This window comes from Protopterus annectens, chromosome 12.part0, assembly GCF_019279795.1.
Source record: "Protopterus annectens isolate FY-2018-M chromosome 12.part0, PAN1.0, whole genome shotgun sequence".
NCBI classification, from domain to species: domain Eukaryota; kingdom Metazoa; phylum Chordata; order Ceratodontiformes; family Protopteridae; genus Protopterus; species Protopterus annectens.
Window position 1 is genome coordinate 781,574,932 of NC_056746.1, and position 18,871 is coordinate 781,593,802.

Consider the following 18,871-nt stretch of genomic DNA (forward strand, 5'->3'; position numbering starts at 1 on the left):
ATTTCAATGGCAGGGCCAGGATTTTTCAGAATCTAGGAAAAGGCTAAGGACCTTTTTACATTTGCCACAGCATAGGCCTTTAGCCATTCCTCCAGTACTAACAGTTGTGGATGATGCATTTAATGATGCTTGTACTGCCCCTGACTCTCTTCCCCCGGCCCCTGCTAAGCCCAACAGATACTACAGGGTCCCGGACACACATTATCACTTGTATAAGGTTCCTATTGCAGATCCTGAAACTATTTCACAGGGCCCCAAAGCTGTAGCAACTGCCTCTGCCAAAAACCCCCCTCCCCTCTGAAAGAGAATCTAGAGCATTAGAGAGATGGGGTAAAAAAGTTTATACTTCTGCTACTCTTTTGGCTAGGGCCTTAAACTGTCAATTCCACATGATTCAGTATCAGGAATTTTTGTTAGATCTGCTAAATAAAAAACTATCCTCTCCTGAACCTATAGACCGTAAGTCCCTTCAGGATTTGGTACATAACACTCAGCAGGTCAGTAATCATTCCTTAAAATGCGGCTATGATGCACTGGAGGCTTCCTTTAGATCAGCTATGACTGGTACAGTGATCAGAAGGCATGCATGGTTAAAAGAGCAATCCTTACCAGACCATGTAAAGTCAAAGCTCCTAGATGCTCCCATGGAGAAACACAGTTTGTTTGGCTCCCCTGCACAGCAAGTGTTAAAGAAGGTGGAAGAAAAAGCAAAATCTGTCCAAACAGTCAAGGATTTCTTACAGGTCCAGCCTCCGAGGTTTAGTAGAAATTGGCCTTCGAAGAATTGGTCCTTTCCAGACACCACCAGAGCACAGAGAGGCAGAAATAGGCCCAAGAGGCAGAGGTCAATCCAGAGGTGCCTACAGGGGACGTCAGTGGCAGCCTAACAACCAGAGAAGTACTGCCACAGATCCAGCTACTACCACTTCCACAGGACAGTCACAGTGACTTGGCTCTGATACCGCCTACCAGGGAACAACTGGAAGCACCCTTAGGCGGAAAGCAAGCCTTATTTTCAGTAAACTGGCATTACATTACAGGAGACAAATGGATTTTACAGACAATAGACAAAGGTTACAGGTTTCACTTCCATACTCTACCAAGGAAGAGAGGAATGTCAAACCTACCACCAAACCAAAAAACAAACGCTCTAGGACAAATCTTCAACCACTTACTAAGGATGAGAGCTATAGAAAAGGTACCGTCTATGGAACAAGGACAAGGATTTTATTCCAGACTTTTCCTGGTGCCAAGAAAAGAAAACCAATGGAGACCTATTCTCGACCTGTCCGCTCTGAACACATATCTCATTGTTCCAAAATTCAAAATGCTGACCCTACAGCAACTTCTTCCCATGCTGGGCAAGGAGTCTTGGCTGGTGACTCTAGATCTCAAGGAGGCATACCTGCACGTCCCTATACGACCAGATTGCAGAAGATACCTCAGATTTCTTGCAGGATCAGAGCATTATCAATTCTCAGCATTGCCCTTTGGCTTACCTACTGCGCCCAGAGTATTCACGAAATGCCTGGCATCAGTAATTGCTCATTGCAGGCTTCAGGGAATTCAAATTTATCCATACCTGGACGACTGCCTGATACAAGCGGACAACAAGATCAAATTAACAAAAGATTTGGAAAAGGTTATTCACCTATTGCAAGCCCTGGGATACACAGTCAACATAAAAAAGTCAAGGCTGATACCATCCCAAAGGATAACATTCTTGGGTGCAGAACTGGACACATCAAATCAAATGGCATTTCTCACAGCAGAAAAGCAAAAGCAACTACCACTCTATTTCATGGCATTAACAACGCAGAACCAGATTACAGCAAGGAAAGTCCTGCAAGCCCTGGGTTACATGGCATCCTGCATAATATTGATTCCACATGCCAGACTACATATGAGGAAGTTGCAGTGGTACCTAAGGAATTTATGGTCTCAGCACAAGCACAGCCTAGAAACCCAAATTCCAATAATTCCATGCCTGAAGCAAGAATTCCTGTGGTGGGCTCAGGCCTGTCAGTTGAACAAAGGACTGCCTTTCCACAGCCCTCACCCAAGCCAGACTATTACCACGGACGCCTCAGACCTCGGTTGGGGGGCGCACATGGTAGACAAGTGTATACAAGGCCTATGGACACAAGACCAGCTGAACCTACACATAAATCAAAAAGAGATGCTGGCAGTGAAACAGGCAATTCAGACATTCAGACCGTTTCTTCAACAAGGCCATTTGCTGATAAGGACGGACAACACCACAGTTATGTGGTATATCAACAAGCAGGGAGGCACACATTCATATCCTCTATGTCGGATGGCAATGGACCTGTGGAATGTGGCCCTGAACCTCAACATTCAGCTCCAGGCCATATTTGTGCCAGGAAAAGAAAATATACTAGCAGACACCTTAAGCAGAACTACCACAGATGCCCACGAATGGATGCTGCATCCAGACATCTTCAAATCCATTACAAAGAAATGGGGGCTACCAGAAATAGACCTGTTTGCATCCCCACACAACCACCAATTGAGAAAATTCTGCACAAGGACATACCACCCACTTGCTTGGAAGGTGGACTCCTATCCTTCAGTTGGGAAAACCTAACAGCATATGCATTCCCACCTCTTCCTTTGATGCACAAAGTGCTACTGAAGATCAAAGAAGATCACCCAAGGATCATCCTGATAGCTCCAGACTGGCCGAGGCAGCATTGGTACCCGCTACTGAGGAGTATGTCTCGGGCACACGCATGGCCTCTAACTCTAGTTCCTTTACTGCTAACACAGAACAACTTCAAGATCCTGCATCCAAACTTGAAAACACTGCAGCTAGCTGCTTGGAATCTTACATAAAACAAAATAACCCAGATTTATCTCAGAGGGTTAAAGACATTATCCTGGAGGCTCGCAGACCATCCACAAGGAAAACTTATTCAGCAAAATGGAAAATATACCTCATTTGGAGTGCAGCAAAAGGAGAAAATGTATCATTGGCAAACATAGCTAACATCCTGGAATATTTAGCAGAACTTTTCCACAATGGCTTGTCTTACTCCTCCATTAAGATTCATGCATCAGCAATTTCAGCAGAATACAACATGGATCCTCCAGTCTTCTCTCATCCTCTACTCAGGCAGTTTCTAAGAGGAATTAAAAATGTAAAGCCTCCAAGGAAGCCACCTTTGCCTACATGAGACCTGAACTTTGTGCTAGAAAAGTTAACACTTCCCCCTTTTGAACCAGCAGCAACAGCAGAATTACAGTTCTTATCTTGGAAAACTGCTTTCCTGCTTGCAATCACTTCAGCAAGAAGGGTTTCTGAATTACAGGCATTAATGGCAGTACAGCCCTTCCTGATCTTCCATCAGGATACAGTGTCCTTGAGAACAAACCCTACTTTTATGCCAAAGGTGGTCTCCAGGGTATCATTGAACCAAGCAATCCACCTACCAACATTCTTCCCCAACCCACAGAACAGGGGGGAAAGACTACTGCATACCTTGGATGTGCACAGGCAATTGCGCTACTACCTGGACAGAACCAAGAACAATAGAAAAACTGACCAGCTTCTGGTAGCATATGCAACAGGAATGGAAGGAAAAGCAATTTCAAAACAGACAATCTCAAAATGGATAGGAAATTGCATTAGATTTTGTTACTCTTTTCATGGAAAGACAACTCCAGAAAACATCAGACCTCACTCCACAAGGGCTACAGCCACTACTACAGCTTTCTTACGAGGAGTGGCTACCAAAGACATTTTAGAGGCTGCTACTTGGAGCTCCGTGCATACATTTGCCAAGCATTATAATCTACTTTTATACTCCAGATCCCGAGCAGGTTTTGCCACTGCTGTTTTGCAAGGGATCTTAACTACACCATAATCTTCTTAGTGCCTCCTCCCCCAGTTTGGCTATGGTATTCTACCCATATGTTTGGACTGCAGATGCATCCTTGAAGGACATAGTACAGTTTTGTACCTACCATAAATATAGATGTCCGAGAGGTATGCATCTGCAGTCAGGATTACCCACCCTCCTTCCCCTCTGTGGTACTCCTAGGGTATTTGCCCATCTTGTAGCTGACTGGGAGAATCTATTATGGTGTATTTGTTTGTATATATGTATATACATGTTTATTTTTGTTTGCTCTCTACTGTTTGGAATCATTTGCATTTATCCAAATTTAGCCTTCGTAGAGGGCACCTGGCATCTGGGGCAAGAAACACTGAGGAAAATGGCGTCGGCTGATGCCTTTATACCCAATTGACAGCAGCTATGACGTCGGGTGAAGTGCGACATCAGCCGAGGCCAGACCCAGACTTTGGAATCCAGCCGACTGAAGGGCTGCCTGAGGCAGGACAACCCATATGTTAGGACTGCAGATGCATACCTCTCGGACATCTACATTTATGGTAGGTACAAAACTGTACTTTTTCTGAAAGCATACAAGCTGTTTGTCACATCTGTGAGGGGAAAAATAGATGAGAAAAGAACAGAGAGCAGTCATTGTAAGTGAGAGCACAAGCAGTGACATGTGCCTAAGCGTGGTAATCCTAAGTTTAGATTAGGATATGGATTTGAGAAATTGTTCCTGTCTGGAGGGTTAAACTTCATCTGTTAAAATGTTTTTGTGTGTTTGTTTTAAGTTAACTGGGGATGGTGATGTTTTGAAAACGTGTTTAGTTTTGTTGTCTGAGAATTTTCAGTAAAGTAAAAAATATTTTTTTTAATAAACAAACATCTTTATTAAATTATCACATAAGATATAGACAATCTTACATTTACATAAATGACAAACAATATTGACACCCATACCACTCAACTATACATGTTTTCGCATAATGGCCAGATTTTTGCCTCATATCTTTTAGGTCCATTTTCATAAAATTATGATTTTCTATCAATTCAGTGTCAAATCAGTGAAGACTTCAGTTAGTAAATAATGACAGACATTTGTGTTTGAGACATCATTCCCTTTAGAAATGTGATGCTAATGCAAAACCTCGTATTCTGGCTACTTTTTAAGTTTGTAAAAGAAATATTTAAAAATTGTCCATATTTTCAGTCTTTGTCCCTCATTATTTATGTCTTTGTCCAGATTTCTTACAATAAGAGATTACGAGGTATGTTAGTACCATTTTAGTTGCAAGCATTATGCATCACAGACACCACTGAAGCAACTGTAGCTGCAAACATTATACACCACTTATAAGCTATTCAGTCATTGTCAGTTAAACATTATCTGCTCATTCAAATCCTGCCTTTTAAACCTCATTCCTTCTCTATATATATTGTTCCAACAATTCCCATTTCTTACTATGTAGTTTGCTCCTTCCCTTTTCTAAAAAATCCCAATTTCAGGTGTTTTATCTCTGTTACTGTTTTCACTACTACTAATAAAACTGGTTTAGACTTTGATTTCCATTTTCTAGTTATGTTTTGGCAGCCACCATAATTACACTCAGTAAGGCTTTACTAAGTCTAGACAGTTCCAATTCTGCATCATAGCTTAAGAAAATCATCTTCCCAGTCAGTTCACCCCCCCCCAACAGAATGGTCTGCAGGGAATCTTTAAAGTCTGCCAAATCATTTATGCTCTCTAAGAATATGTTCCCAACCACCTCCTTCTTCCTCGTCACACCTCCAGAATTTGCTATCCACCTGAGAAAAAATTCTTTGTAGTCTACTGGGGGGTATGGACATTCCTATTAAAAAACTTCCAGGCAAAGATCCTAAAAGTTCTAAACTTTGTTGCATTTTTGGTAGATATACTTATATCCCCCCATTGTCTATTTGTGAATTACTTATCCAAGCTGTCTTCCCAATTCTTTCTGAGCTCTTCTGATTGATTCTTATAGTTATCATGTAATAATTTATATGCTCTACTAATTAATCCTTTTAAATGGCAGCTTATGTTGTAGATTATATTAAAAACTCTACCCGTGCTGGTATTTTGTTTAGGACCCCAACCCCCCCCCCATTTATTTCTCTTTGCCTATACTCTGATATCAATCCTTGATAGGGAAGGCAATCTCTAAAGTGGAATCCAAATAAATTCTTGTCATCTTCCCATTCTGTTATTTTTTCCTTTCTAGTTACTTGCTCCGAAGTAATAACACCTGTTTTAAGTAATACCCATTTTCACACTGCATTATACTAAGTTCCAGTTAAACAAAGAGTAGTTACATTTCTGTTTACAGTTATACACAAAACAGTAGCTGCATTTATACACTCTAATATTTTTACAGAGGTGGAAGTTACTAAAGAGAAAGCTCACATGCAACTTATTGGACTGTACAGGCAGCAGTTATGTATAAAAATTGTTTTGTCATTTCAGTAAAAGATAAAAAATTCCCCAACAGCACAGATTACCTCCACAGATAAAAGTAGAAAGCAAAAAATATTTATGTGAAAAAATATCCAGGAGGCAGGCTATCATATATCCAACTCACTTCAAGACTCCAGTAGACTCTCAATTCTCAGTTCTCAGTCCCAAGTTGAAAATACATCAGCAAAGGCAAAGACAGGAACAACTCCACTTCAGTAAAAGGCAGAGACAGGAACAACTCCACTTCAGTAAAACCAGCACTGCTTTATATAGACAACACAAGCACTTTCACTACTGCTTCTTCAGGTGTTTGAAAATAGTCACATTACTACCTGTTTAAATACTCTACTAAAGCACATGACCAATTAATCTTAAAGGCAAAACACCTTTAGAATTCATCAAACATACAAATTCATCTAAAAACTACATATAATTCATCTACAGTATGTGCATAAAAATAAACATATATACTAACCTTTTCCATATACATAAAATAATCATTTGTAACACATAAAAATAATAAATATATGTAGAAATATATAAATATAATAAAAATAAGCTAATACAATTGTCATTACATAAATATTATAGACAAATACATCTAAAACTGCATGTACAAAATAGAAATATTTGATGTAGAAATATATGTAAACATTGTGTTGCTCTACCTACGTAGCCTCCTTTTCTTTAAAGTTGGTTTTATTGGAATATTCTCATTCAAACCATGTCCACAGGTAGCCCTCAGCATAATGATCCACCTTGCTTCCAACTCCTCAGTTCTCTCCCTAACATAACTGTACCTATCATTCTCCATAACTTTAGAGATGACCATAAAACGAAAATTATGATCTACACCTTTGTCCAAAATATGTTTAGACAAAGCATTAATCCTTGATCCCTTACTGATATGATATATGTGCTCCCTTATCCTTTTTTTCAACATCTTATCTGTTTTACCCACATAAAAACCATGGCATAGGGAGAACATAGCAAGGTATATTACATGTTTGGTATGGCATGTGGCATTAACCCTAACATCATAAATTCTCTTGGTGTTTGGGTGTGTAAAAATGACATCTTCATTAACATATCTACACTGATTACAACTACCACATGGTTTAGTCCCAAAAATACATTCCCTGGTCAAGCCATGTTTTGGTACACAGTCTCCTCTTCAAGTTTTTCTTGTTCTTAAAAGTGAACTGAGGTACTTCACCCACTATATCCTTAACAAGTGGATCCGTTATAAGTATATTCCAATGATCATTAAATATATCCGTGTATTTCCTAACATCCCTAGTATAGGGTAAACACAAACCCAATTTATTACTATTCTTGCACATTCTCTTCTCCTCTTTCTCTCTATGAGAAAAGTATGGTCTAGCCCTGCTATATCTCAACTGTTTAACCTCATGTTTGCATCTTTCAGTCATTCTTTCTTCATAGCCCCTCCACCTCAGTTCATCACTAGTGGTGTGTATTTGCTGTTCAAAATCACTCTCCTTAACATTTAACCTAGAGGCTCTAAAAAATTGATTTTGTGTCACATTGGTAAAGACATATCTAGGATGCATACTATCCCTGCTGAGCAAACTACTAACATAGCATTCCTTCCTATGTAATTTAGTAGAAACAATGCCCCGTTCATCCTTCTCTATAAACACATCCAAAAAACTAACACTCGATTTAGAATATTCTAACGTAAAATTCAAAAATGCAGTGGTGTTTCTTATATACTCAACAAAAGCTATTAGTTCAGGTTCGGTGCCTCCCCATAAAATAAAAAGATCATCTACAAATCTTCTGTACAGGATGATCAAATCTTTGTAAGGACTATCAAATATAAAATCTAATTCCCAAGCTAGCATTACCGCATTTGCATAGCTGTTTGAACAGGAACTGCCCATAGCTACACCATTTTTCTGGTGGTACACTTCACCATCAAACATAAAAACATTATTTCTTAATACAATGTTCATAAGATCTTGTATCAAAGCTATTTCTTCCCCACTATATATACTGCTAGAACATAACAACTTACTCAGTAATTCAACACCTATAGAATTAGGAATGACCGTAAATAGGGAGACAACATCTAGTGTGACCAAAAATGTTTCATCCAATCTATTTCCATTAAAAGTACAACCATGTAAATCATGAAGAAACTGTTCAGTGTCACATAATACTGTTTGGTATTTCTCAAACAAAGGTTTCAACTTAGCATCCAAATATATTGATATAGGTTCAGGGCACCACCCACCCCCTGAGACAATAGGTCTCATAGGAGGCCTTTCCATATTTTTGTGAAGCTTGGGCAGTCCCTGTATCTGGGGTATTGCATATTTCTCTGTCAGGAAAAACTTTACTAACTCATTGCTTAAAAAAACATATTCACCCATTGATTTGATAGTACTACTGATAGAGTTCACCATCCCCTTCACACATTGTAAAGTAATACGCTGATAGAAACTTTCATCTGATAACATTTCATGCATCAGTTCATTATATCCATCCTTATCAAACACCACAATCCGACCACCTTTCTCAGCTGGTCGTATGATTAAATCCATATTATTCTCCAATTCATGTAAAGCTGAGTATTCTTCTTTACTAAGATTACTTTTTCTATGAACATTGTCTTTACTTTGTACAGCATTATATGCTTTATGGATGTCTGCCACACAAATTTGTTCAAAAGCATTAATTACTGGTGAAAGTTTAGGGACATAACAACTAGGCTTAACAAACCTACAAAAACCTGCATTATCTGTCTGTCTGTACATACATTTTAACATTATATTTCTAGTAAACATTTTGACATCTAATATCAGGTCAACAATATCCATATCTGTAGAAGGAATGAAAGTTAATCCTTTATTTAAAACATTATACTCAAAGTCTGTTAAAGCATGACTAGATAAATTGGTTACTAAAGTCTTACTTGTTGCTGAAATGCCTTCTTTATAGGCCATTGACTGTCCTGACTGTCTTCGCTCTTCCTTTTGTACCTCGTGGTGCTTCTTCCCCTGTTCTGAAGGTTTCCCTTCTTCGACCCTGTTCTTGTTGACGAATTGTCTCTTACTGGCAAGGGAAAATTCAGATGATAAGAAAAGGACCCATCCGACTTCTTCGATGACTGTGTAGTAGCTTCAGATGTATTATCCGTATTGCTACCCAGTAAAGCATCTAGATTGGGCTCATGATGGATTTCAGTGACTGCGACTATAGTTTTCCTCCTCGCACCCAGTTCGCCTTGGCCATCTGCTGCACCCGACAAACAGGTTGGCGTTTTTACAACTTGTTGGTCATCTTTCACAACTGTTTGCTGATCCCCATTTTCAACTACTGCGTTTCTTTCTCTTCCCTGCATAGGACCGACTCTTCCACCACGCTGTTAAACGACGTAGTAAAAGGTTCAGAGTATGTACTTGGAGAGCATAGTATGGTGAACACCGAGTCTTAACCTTGTGATGAGCATGTGCTGGACCAGGACTGGTTTAAGATGTTGTTTAAGCAGAGATTTAAAGCTATTTAGTTTTTTGGAGAGTTTTGTTTGTGTGAGGATAATATTCCAGGGTTTAGCAAAGTATTGGGAGTACAGTGACTCTCCTGCAACATTATTTGACTTATTTTTAAATAATAAGAATTTGTCAGTAGAACAGAGGTCCCTTGCTGGACGGTAGGCCAGTAATAAGTTTACTAGTGCAGAGCATTTTTCTTGATGATGAATGAGTTTATGTGCTGCAGGTAGTTGTGAGTATGTTAGGTAGTTGTGCAGTTCAAGCCAGTTTAATTGCTTTAAGCTGTGACAAAGGTGGGTCCTATGAGGATGGTGGCAAATTCTGCTAGTTTAGTGTAGCAGGAGGCATTTCTGTGCAAATTTATCGTATCAGAAAACCAGCTCCTTTATAATTGTAAAACATCAACTTCAAGTGATTAGATTATAATATACTAGGGCATGGGAGGTGTGTTGGTTTTGAACCCCAAAAAACAATATTTTGGAGCGTTTACTGCTGTTCGGACAAGACACTTTTATCTGAGTAATTGTCAAATATTTTGGTTTACCTCAAAGGTCACTCATAATTCTTAGCTAGTAGAAGCTCATCACATGGTTTGTTTTCTTTAATATAAATGTATCTTTGCCTATATCTTAAGTGATAATTCAATCAGGTGTTTGCCACCACAGCAGACTGGTAATTAGTTTAAGTCTGGTTCAGGTTCTTGTATAGGCTATAGACCTTTCTTATTGTGTGGTTTCCGGTAAACGAAAAAGTGACTCATCTTTTCCTGAAGAGATTCAAGAAATTAAATCCAGAGAGGAATGTGATAAAACAGATGCATGTTCTTGGTGTTTCACTGTTGCAGTCATTACATTTGGGTTATCTGCTTGCAGGTAGCCCTCAGTCGGCCTGATTAACAAAGTCTTGGGTCCTGTGTCAATTGCTGTCCCTTCTTCCATGACGTCAGGTCGTCAGGGGTATAAAACATGCAGCCTACGCCATTACATCAGTCTTTCTTGCCGTGCGGTGCCTGAAGCGGAAGCAGTTCACAAGTGCCGGTCGGCCTACTCCTGAAATTTTTGTCTTCGAGTTTCAGAACCAAAGTCTTCAATTAAAGCTAAGTACCCCGTTGGGGAACCTTTTTCTTGCTCCTTACCAATGTCAGTAAAAGTTAATAATTGCATTACTTGTGGAAAGCAAATACCTCTCAAAAATTTTCAATCGTACTGTATTCTTTGCCTAGGCCCTGACCACGACGTACTTGCTGTCGGTTTTGTGCTTTATTTAATCGGTGCACTATCCGTCGTCAATATATTTTTGCCTCTAAATATATCGGTTCTCGGTTTAATTATCCAGAAATGTCGTCGGTTCGCCATCAGACTACCGGTATTCCGAAAAAACGCAAAGATAAAGACAGAGACAAGCCGCCGAAGTCCAAAACTGCCGACGACGCGTCTCCTAAGCCAGTCGCCAGTTCGCCGGTAGTCAGTGAGGTGCTTTTGCAGCCCCTGATACCCGTTACTTCGGATTCACAGGCCTCTACTGAGACCCATTCAGAGTCCGGTATGCGGCAAGATGCTTCATCTATGGAACCCGCAGATGTCTCTGCCTTGGATGGATCCGGAGCCGCTGTGCAGGCACCGGCTTCTGAGGGTGTATTCAGGCCTACGGACTTGCATATTAAACCAATGCCTCCTTCTTTACTTAGGCCTAAATCTTGATCCATGCCTAAAAAACCCGACACCCAGGCCACATGCTCAGGCCTCTATGCCTAAAAAACAAATGATAAGAATGGCTGACGATCTAATAACTCTAATCAGGAGTAGCCAACCCCCCCCCCCCTTCTAAGAGGCCTAGGACTGAAGTTGATTATGAATCTTCTGATCAGGATTCTGTTGTTTCTGATTCTTCTGATGATCTGGATTTGCCCTTATCTACTTATGAAGTTTCTGATGCAGAGGACTCCATTCCCTCTGCTTCCTCTCCTGAGGATTTTTCTTTTGGGGAAACCTTATATACTCAAGGGAGCATTTCCACTGGGAAAGCCAGGATTTTTCTGATTCAAAAAAGAGGCTTAGGGATTTCCTTCTCCTACCTCAGCATAGGCCTTTAGCTATTTCTCCTGTACTAGACATTGTTGATGATGCTTTTTCGGAATCTAGTTTGGCCCCTGATTCCCTGCCTCCTGCTCCCAGAAAACCTGACAGATACTACAGGGTCCCTGAGTCCCACAAGTTCCTTTTTAAAAATCTTATTGCAGATCCAGAGACTATTTCACAGGGCCCAAGGTCATTAAGGCTTCTACTGCTAAAAATCCTACCCCTTCTGATAGAGACTCCAGGGTGCTGGATAGATGGGGTAAGAAGGTTTACACTTCTGCAACCTTGGCCATTAGGGCTTTAAACTGCCAATTTCGTATGTTGAAGTATCAGCAACATGTTATTGGACTGCTTAAACAGAAAATTATGTTGATTCCTGACTGTGTGGAAAATAAAGAATTACATGATTTAATGCATTCTGCTGAACAAGTTGGAAAACATACTTTGCAGTGTGGTTTAGATTCGTTAGAGGCGTCTTGCAGGGCTGCTGTTACTGGGTCTGTGCTCAGAAGGCATGCTTGGCTTAAGGAGCAATCTTTGCCTGATCATGTTAAAGCTAAATTGGTGGATGCTCCTTTAAATAAGGACCGCCTGTTTGGAACAAGGCTGAGGTAGTTCTTAAAAAGATGGAAGATTAAGCTAAATCTATGCAAACTGTTAAAGATTTTTTACAAGTTCAGCCTCCTACATTTAGTAGGCACTGGCCCTCCAAGAATTGGTCCTTTCCTGCCCCTTCCAGGTCTTCTCAAGCCAAACCCAGACACAGCAAAAACCCCAGGTTTCAGTCCCAGGGGACACACAGAACTAAGCAGTGGGGGGCCTCCACTTCCAAATCTGGGAATAATAAGACTCCCCCCTATGGTAAACTGTCTCAATGACTTCCTTTTAAAATTTCCAAGCACTTATCGGCTGACTGCCCCTTTGGGGGGAAAGATTGCTCTTCATGCAAAGAATTGGGAACTCATTACCCAGGACAAATGGGTTTTAAATATAGTGCCCCAGGGATACAGATTTCACTTCCACACGTTGCCAACACCAAGCAGGTGGCCGGACCTACCCCCAAATCAGTGGGCAGAGGCCCAAAAACAAGTACTTTCTCTCTTAAGCATGGGGGCTATTCAACTAGTACCAGAAGAGGAAAAGGGACAAGGTTTCTACTCAAGACTTTTCCTGGTACCCAGAAAAGACAATTCATGGCATCCTATCCTGGACCTGTCTACCCTAAATACCTTTTTGGAGATTCCAAAATTCAACACTTCACCAATTACTTCCTATGCTAGGCAAAGATGCCTGGTTGGCAACACTAGATTTAAAAGAAGCATACCTGCACATCCCAATCAGGGAATCTTGCAGAAAATACCTACGCTTCAAAGCAGGCTACACGCACTGTCAGTTCTCTGCACTGCGCTCAGGGTATTCACAAAGTGCCTAGCTCCAGTTATTGCATTTCGCAGGCAAAGAAATATTCAAATATACCCATACTTGGACGATTGTCTAATTCAGGCAGAAAGCCAGGACATACTTTTGAATAATCTGGCCTTTGTACAAAGGGTTCTAACTTGTCTGGGGTACACCATAAACGAAAAGAAATCACACCTGGTACCCTGTCAACAAATTATATTCCTGGGAGCAAGCTTGAATACAACTTCCCAGATGGCTTACCTCATGCCAGAGAAACAAATTCATTTGACAGCCTACTTCAAACAAGTGGCCACAAAAACCCTGCTATCTGCAAGACAAATACTGCAAGCCTTGGGGTTCATGGCCTCCTGCATTCTTCTAATTCCATATGCAAGACTGCATATGAGGAAACTACAGTGGTATCTAAAAAGCCTATGGTGTCAACATTCTCAAGACCTAGAAACAATGATTCCTATCATACCTTGCCTACGCCTAGAGTTCCTTTGGTGGGCAGAGGCCTGCAACCAAAACAAGGGACTACCTTTCACACCACCCTGTGCCGCCCAAACCCTAACAGACTCATCAGACTATGCATGGGGGGCTCATCTGGCAGGGAAGTGCATTCAGGGCAAATGGAACCCAAGTCAAATGCACCTGCATATCAATCAAAAAGAAATGTTAGCTGTACAGAATGCTCTGACAGCCTTCAAGGACCACATTCTTCCAGGACAACTAATGGTAAAGACGGACAACACCACTGTTAAGTGGTACATAAACAAGTAGGGGGGTACACATTCTTACCCCCTCTGCAGACTAGCCATGGCATTGTGGAACACAGCCTTGAGCTACCAAGTGCACCTACAAGTTCACTTCCTGCCAGGAAAATTAAATACACTGGCAGATGGACTAAGCAGAAACCTCATGGACCCACATGAGTGGAAACTGGAACCAAGGATTTTTAACATGTTGACAAGCAAATGGGGGAGCCCAGATGTAGACCTGTTTGCCTCTCCCCAGAACTACCAATTAGACAAAGTTTGCACAAGGACTCCCCACAAACAAGCCTTGAAAGTGGATGCTGTGTCCTTCAGCTGGAAAAACCTATCAGTCTATGCGTTTCCCCCTCTGCCTCTGCTCTCCAAAGTACTACTAAAAATCAAACAGGACAAACCAAGGATGATTTTGATTGCTCCAGACTGGCCACGCCAACACTGGTACCCCTTCTGCGCAGTGTGTCATGGTTATCTCCATGGCACCTGCCTCAGACTCCTTCCTGCTGTCTCAGCAGGAGAGCCAGGTTCTGTAACCTCAGCTTCTAACATGGAACCTTGCAGCCTGGCTAATTTCTTAATCTGTCCTTTACCATCCCTCAGCAAACCTGTGATGGGTATCATTTTAGAGGCAAGGAGGCTTAGTACTAGAAAATCTTATGCTGAAAAATGGAAAAGATTCTGTGCCTGGAAGGGATGAGCACAGCAGCACCCAATTTACCTCAGATTTTACAATACTTAACTGAGATGCTTCACAAGGGCCTGTCGTTTTCCTCCATTAAAATCCACGCCTCAGCCATTTCAGCTCATTATAACACAGAACCTCCCCTCTTCTCTCATCCAGTGCTCAAGCAGTTCATCAGAGGGGCCAAAAATTTGAGACCACCCAGGAGAGCTCCAGCCAGGGACCTTAACTTTGTCTTGGAAAAATTAATTCTACCTCCTTTTGAGCCAGCTGCTACTGCAGACTTAAAATTTCTTTCTTGGAAAACAGCTTTCCTTTTAGCAATCACTTCGGCTAGAAGGGTATCTGAATTGCAGGCCCTTATGGCAGTGGAGCCTTTCATCATCTTTCATGTGGACAGGGTGTCCCTCAGAACCAATCTGTCCTTCATGCCCAAGGTGGTATCCAGTGTGGCTCTTAATCAGTCCATTCATTTGCCAACCTTCTTTCCCAATCCACAGAATAGAGCGGAACGGATACTGCATTCCTTAGATGTGCACAGACAACTTAGATTCTGCTTGGACAGGACTAAACCTCAAAGGCAATCTGAACAATTGCTGGTGGCATTTGCTGCAGGGGCAGAGGGGAAGGCTATTTCAAAGCAAACCATTTCTAAATGGATAAGCCATTGCATTCATTTCTTCTATAAGCACCATGGACAACCTGTCCCCCAGGGGATCAGACCTCACTCCACCAGGGCTGCATCTAACTCAGAGGTGTCCCTACCAGGGACATCCTAGAAGCTGCTACCTGGAGTTCTTTACATAATTTCACCAAGCATTATCATTTGCCAATTTTCTCTAAATCCAGAGCTGGCTTTGCCACTGCAGTCTTGCAGGGCCTTATAGCTGACTCTAATGCTATCGAAATTCCTCCACCCAACCATAGGTTTGGGAATCTACCCAAATGTAATGACTGCAACAATGAATCACGAAGAACATACATTTTATATTTTTCTCACGTTTAATACAAAAGAAAGTAATTTTGTGATGGGGAAGGTTAGTTGTTGGATTAGAAAGTGAAAAGAGTACGAAGCCAGGAATTGACCTTTCAAGTACCTCTACAGAAAGGAAGCATTTATTTGAGCATTTGTTTTGGAAGAGAATTGCAGAAGTTCCTTCCTTACTGTTGTTGCAACTTGGATTTTACTTCAGAGCAGGCTTTATCATGATTAATCTGTAAGCCCTGCTATGTTAAGATTTATGGTCCTATGACCTTCATGTTGCCCCTAAGCGAGTTGTCTGGTTATTTTATTCTGCGACTTCCTTGCTGCTGTTTTTCTTCACCTTTTACTGCTTGAGACTTTTACTACAATACTTTGAGAAAGTGATTAATTGAAAATAAATAGTATTATAAGTCATCTCATTCATCAGGTCTGTTCTCACTGTTTCCAACCCCCCCCCCCCCCCCCCCAAGGAATCAAACTTAGGGTTAACTTTTAGGTTGCTTGTAGGCATACACACCTATGAACCTAGTACACATCTGTTCCCCTCTTCACTTTTGGTGTTCCCTTAATCACGTTTGTATGAGATCCTGGTAGGTTTTAGAAGAAAATAACCTGGTAGTCAGGAGTATTGATACTTCTCTCCTTTTTCTGAAAGCAGTGTGTGTGCTGAGGGGGGATTCTACAAAAAAGGGTCTTTTCTAGATTATGCACTGGGAACACAGTATTGTTGAATGTTTATAGGTAGTGGCTTTAGTGATTATGAATGCTGCTCTCTGAGTGTGATATGTAGCTTATTCTTCCCAAGGTAAGCATATCCCCCAATCAGTAATGTCTGAAAACAGTATTTTCTGTAATGTTGTTTTTATAAGGTAGACATATCTCTAACCTAGTAGCATAGCTTGGGCAGGATAAGAGGGGCAATTGCCAACTGCCCCAAAGTGTTGTTTTAACTAAAACCAGAGCAGTATAGCACTCTGTTCAAGGGGTATAAACTGTAGCAACTGTCTGCTACAGTCTTAAAAAGGAGATGTTTTTATAAACCAACGCATAAGTGCTGGAGCACTCATGGCAGGTAGGACATAAACTGTAATAACGGTTTGTTACAAATGAACAAACAGTTGCTACAGTTGATGCCCTTCTGCACAGAGAGCTAAGCGCTCTGGTTTTAGTTAAAACAAGCAAAAAAAAAAAGCAAACAGTAGCTTAGACCGCCCACGGAGTGCTACAGCACTCAGGTTTGACTGCTAATGCAATAGGGGAATATTTTTAACTAAAGCATAAGCACTGTAGCACTTTTTGCATGCAGGGCATAAACAGTAGTAACTGTAACATTTGTAGCAAACAAGTTACTTCAGTTTAACAGAATATATTGTTTGAGTGTGGAAGGCAAGGCACAAAAACAGGACCAGAATAGCTGAGGCGGGAGGGGGGTGTTGTGCTTCTGGCCACCTGGTTGGAAAGTCGGTGTTTAATTTTTGCTTTTCAGTGGAAGAGCTGGGGGGGTTGGGCATGGCCACCTCAACTGTTAAAATGTTCTTTTTCAAAAATGTAATGCCTGAACAAAACGTTTGCCATATGTAGAGACTTTTTTAGACAATATTTTGCATCAGGTGGCAGTGCAGTGTTTTACCTTGTATTAACTCCTTGCTTCTGCAGATCAACCTATGGAGTTTCCAGCTTCACCTTAGTCATTTTTTATAGATGTAAGTAGTATGCAACATTCAGTAAGAAACTTACCAATCAGAAGAGCTAGCTGCAGATGTGTGATGAACACCAAACCATTTGAGAGCAAATTTATGTTCAGGTATAAAATTCCTTGCAATGATTTGTGCTGATGTCAGTATTAGCCTTCAGTGACATGTTCTTCTTTCTGCAGGAATGTCATCCATGGCAGTGACTCAGTGAAGAGTGCCCAACGGGAGATTTTATTGTGGTTCCGCCATACTGAATTGGTTTGCTGGGAAGATAGTGCAGAGCATTGGATCTATGAATAAACAGAGACCAGCTTGAAAATAAAACTCCATGCATTTTCTTGTAATTTGTCCACGTGCCTGAAGGCCATATTCGTAAAGTGGTCACTGACTTTAACCATACAATAATTTTTGAAAGACTAATGCCTCGTTTTTATCCAAAAACATTGATATTTTCACAGATGCTACCTTATTTTTGAGGATTTATTATTTAAGAAATGGAAATTCTTCTTGCTGTAATGATCTAGATGGTGTTTGTTTCCTAATTCTTGGGTACTGCTGATGTTGGTCAGTCGTTGAGCGCCATTCTTTCAGAAAAGTTGCATTAGTGTTGAAGCACTCAGTCTCACCTGCACAGAGCTGTAGCTTAGACTATCATTGCCCCCATTTGTTCCCCCCAGTTTGAAGTTATCAAAAAAAACCCTCTCAGAGTTCAAAAACAAAATGTAAGTTCTTCAGACAGGCTAAGCCAAGAGCTTTTATATATAATGGCTTTTTGCTGCGTCATTGGGTAAAGTGTAGCAAAGAGCAGTAAAACTTCTTGTTACAGTTTACTGACTCTGAGAGGGAAAAATTCAGGCTAGGCAAAGAGCTACTTAGTAAAGTTGTTTTAAACACCTTTGCCTGAACTGTAGAAACGAACTATACTAGATCCTTGCTCCAGATGCCAACTCACAAACACTGACTACTTAAATGAGTGCTGATTCTGATTATTGTAGTAACTAACACCTCATCTGCTGTACCATGCCTCCTAGGAACTTTCAGGGTAGTCTCTACCTTTTCCCCGCCTCCACAACAGCTATTCAGATGTCCTTCAAGAATGCAACTGCAGTCATAACATGTGGGTTGTCCTGCCTCAGGCAGCCCTCGGTCGGCCGGATTCCAAAGTCTGGGTCCGACGTCGGCTGATGTCACATTTCTCTCCGACGTCAGAGCGGCTGGAGTACATAAGCATCAGCCGACGCCATTTTCTTCAGTCTTTCTTGCCGCGCGGTGCCCGAAGCAGAAGCGGTTCGCAAGTGCTGGTCGGTCAGCTCCTGTATTCTACGATACCGAAGTCATCAAAAAAGCTAAGTACCCCGTTGGGGACCTTTTCTTGCCTCAGCCGATGTCAGAAATTACTGAAAA

At 41.1% G+C, this 18,871-nt stretch overlaps 1 protein-coding gene across 1 annotated transcript in view; it reads left to right on the forward strand.

Annotated features, from left to right (window-relative positions):
- The window catches only part of LOC122816797 (nucleoside diphosphate kinase 3-like), a 159,461-nt gene extending 141,670 nt beyond the window's left edge, over window positions 1-17,791 (forward strand). The window contains exon 5 of the mRNA XM_044089823.1: window positions 17,650-17,791. Coding sequence (XP_043945758.1) covers window positions 17,650-17,767 — 118 coding nt within the window. The 3' untranslated portion in view covers window positions 17,768-17,791. The remainder of the gene's footprint in view (window positions 1-17,649) is intronic.
- The last annotated feature ends 1,080 nt before the right edge of the window (window positions 17,792-18,871 follow it).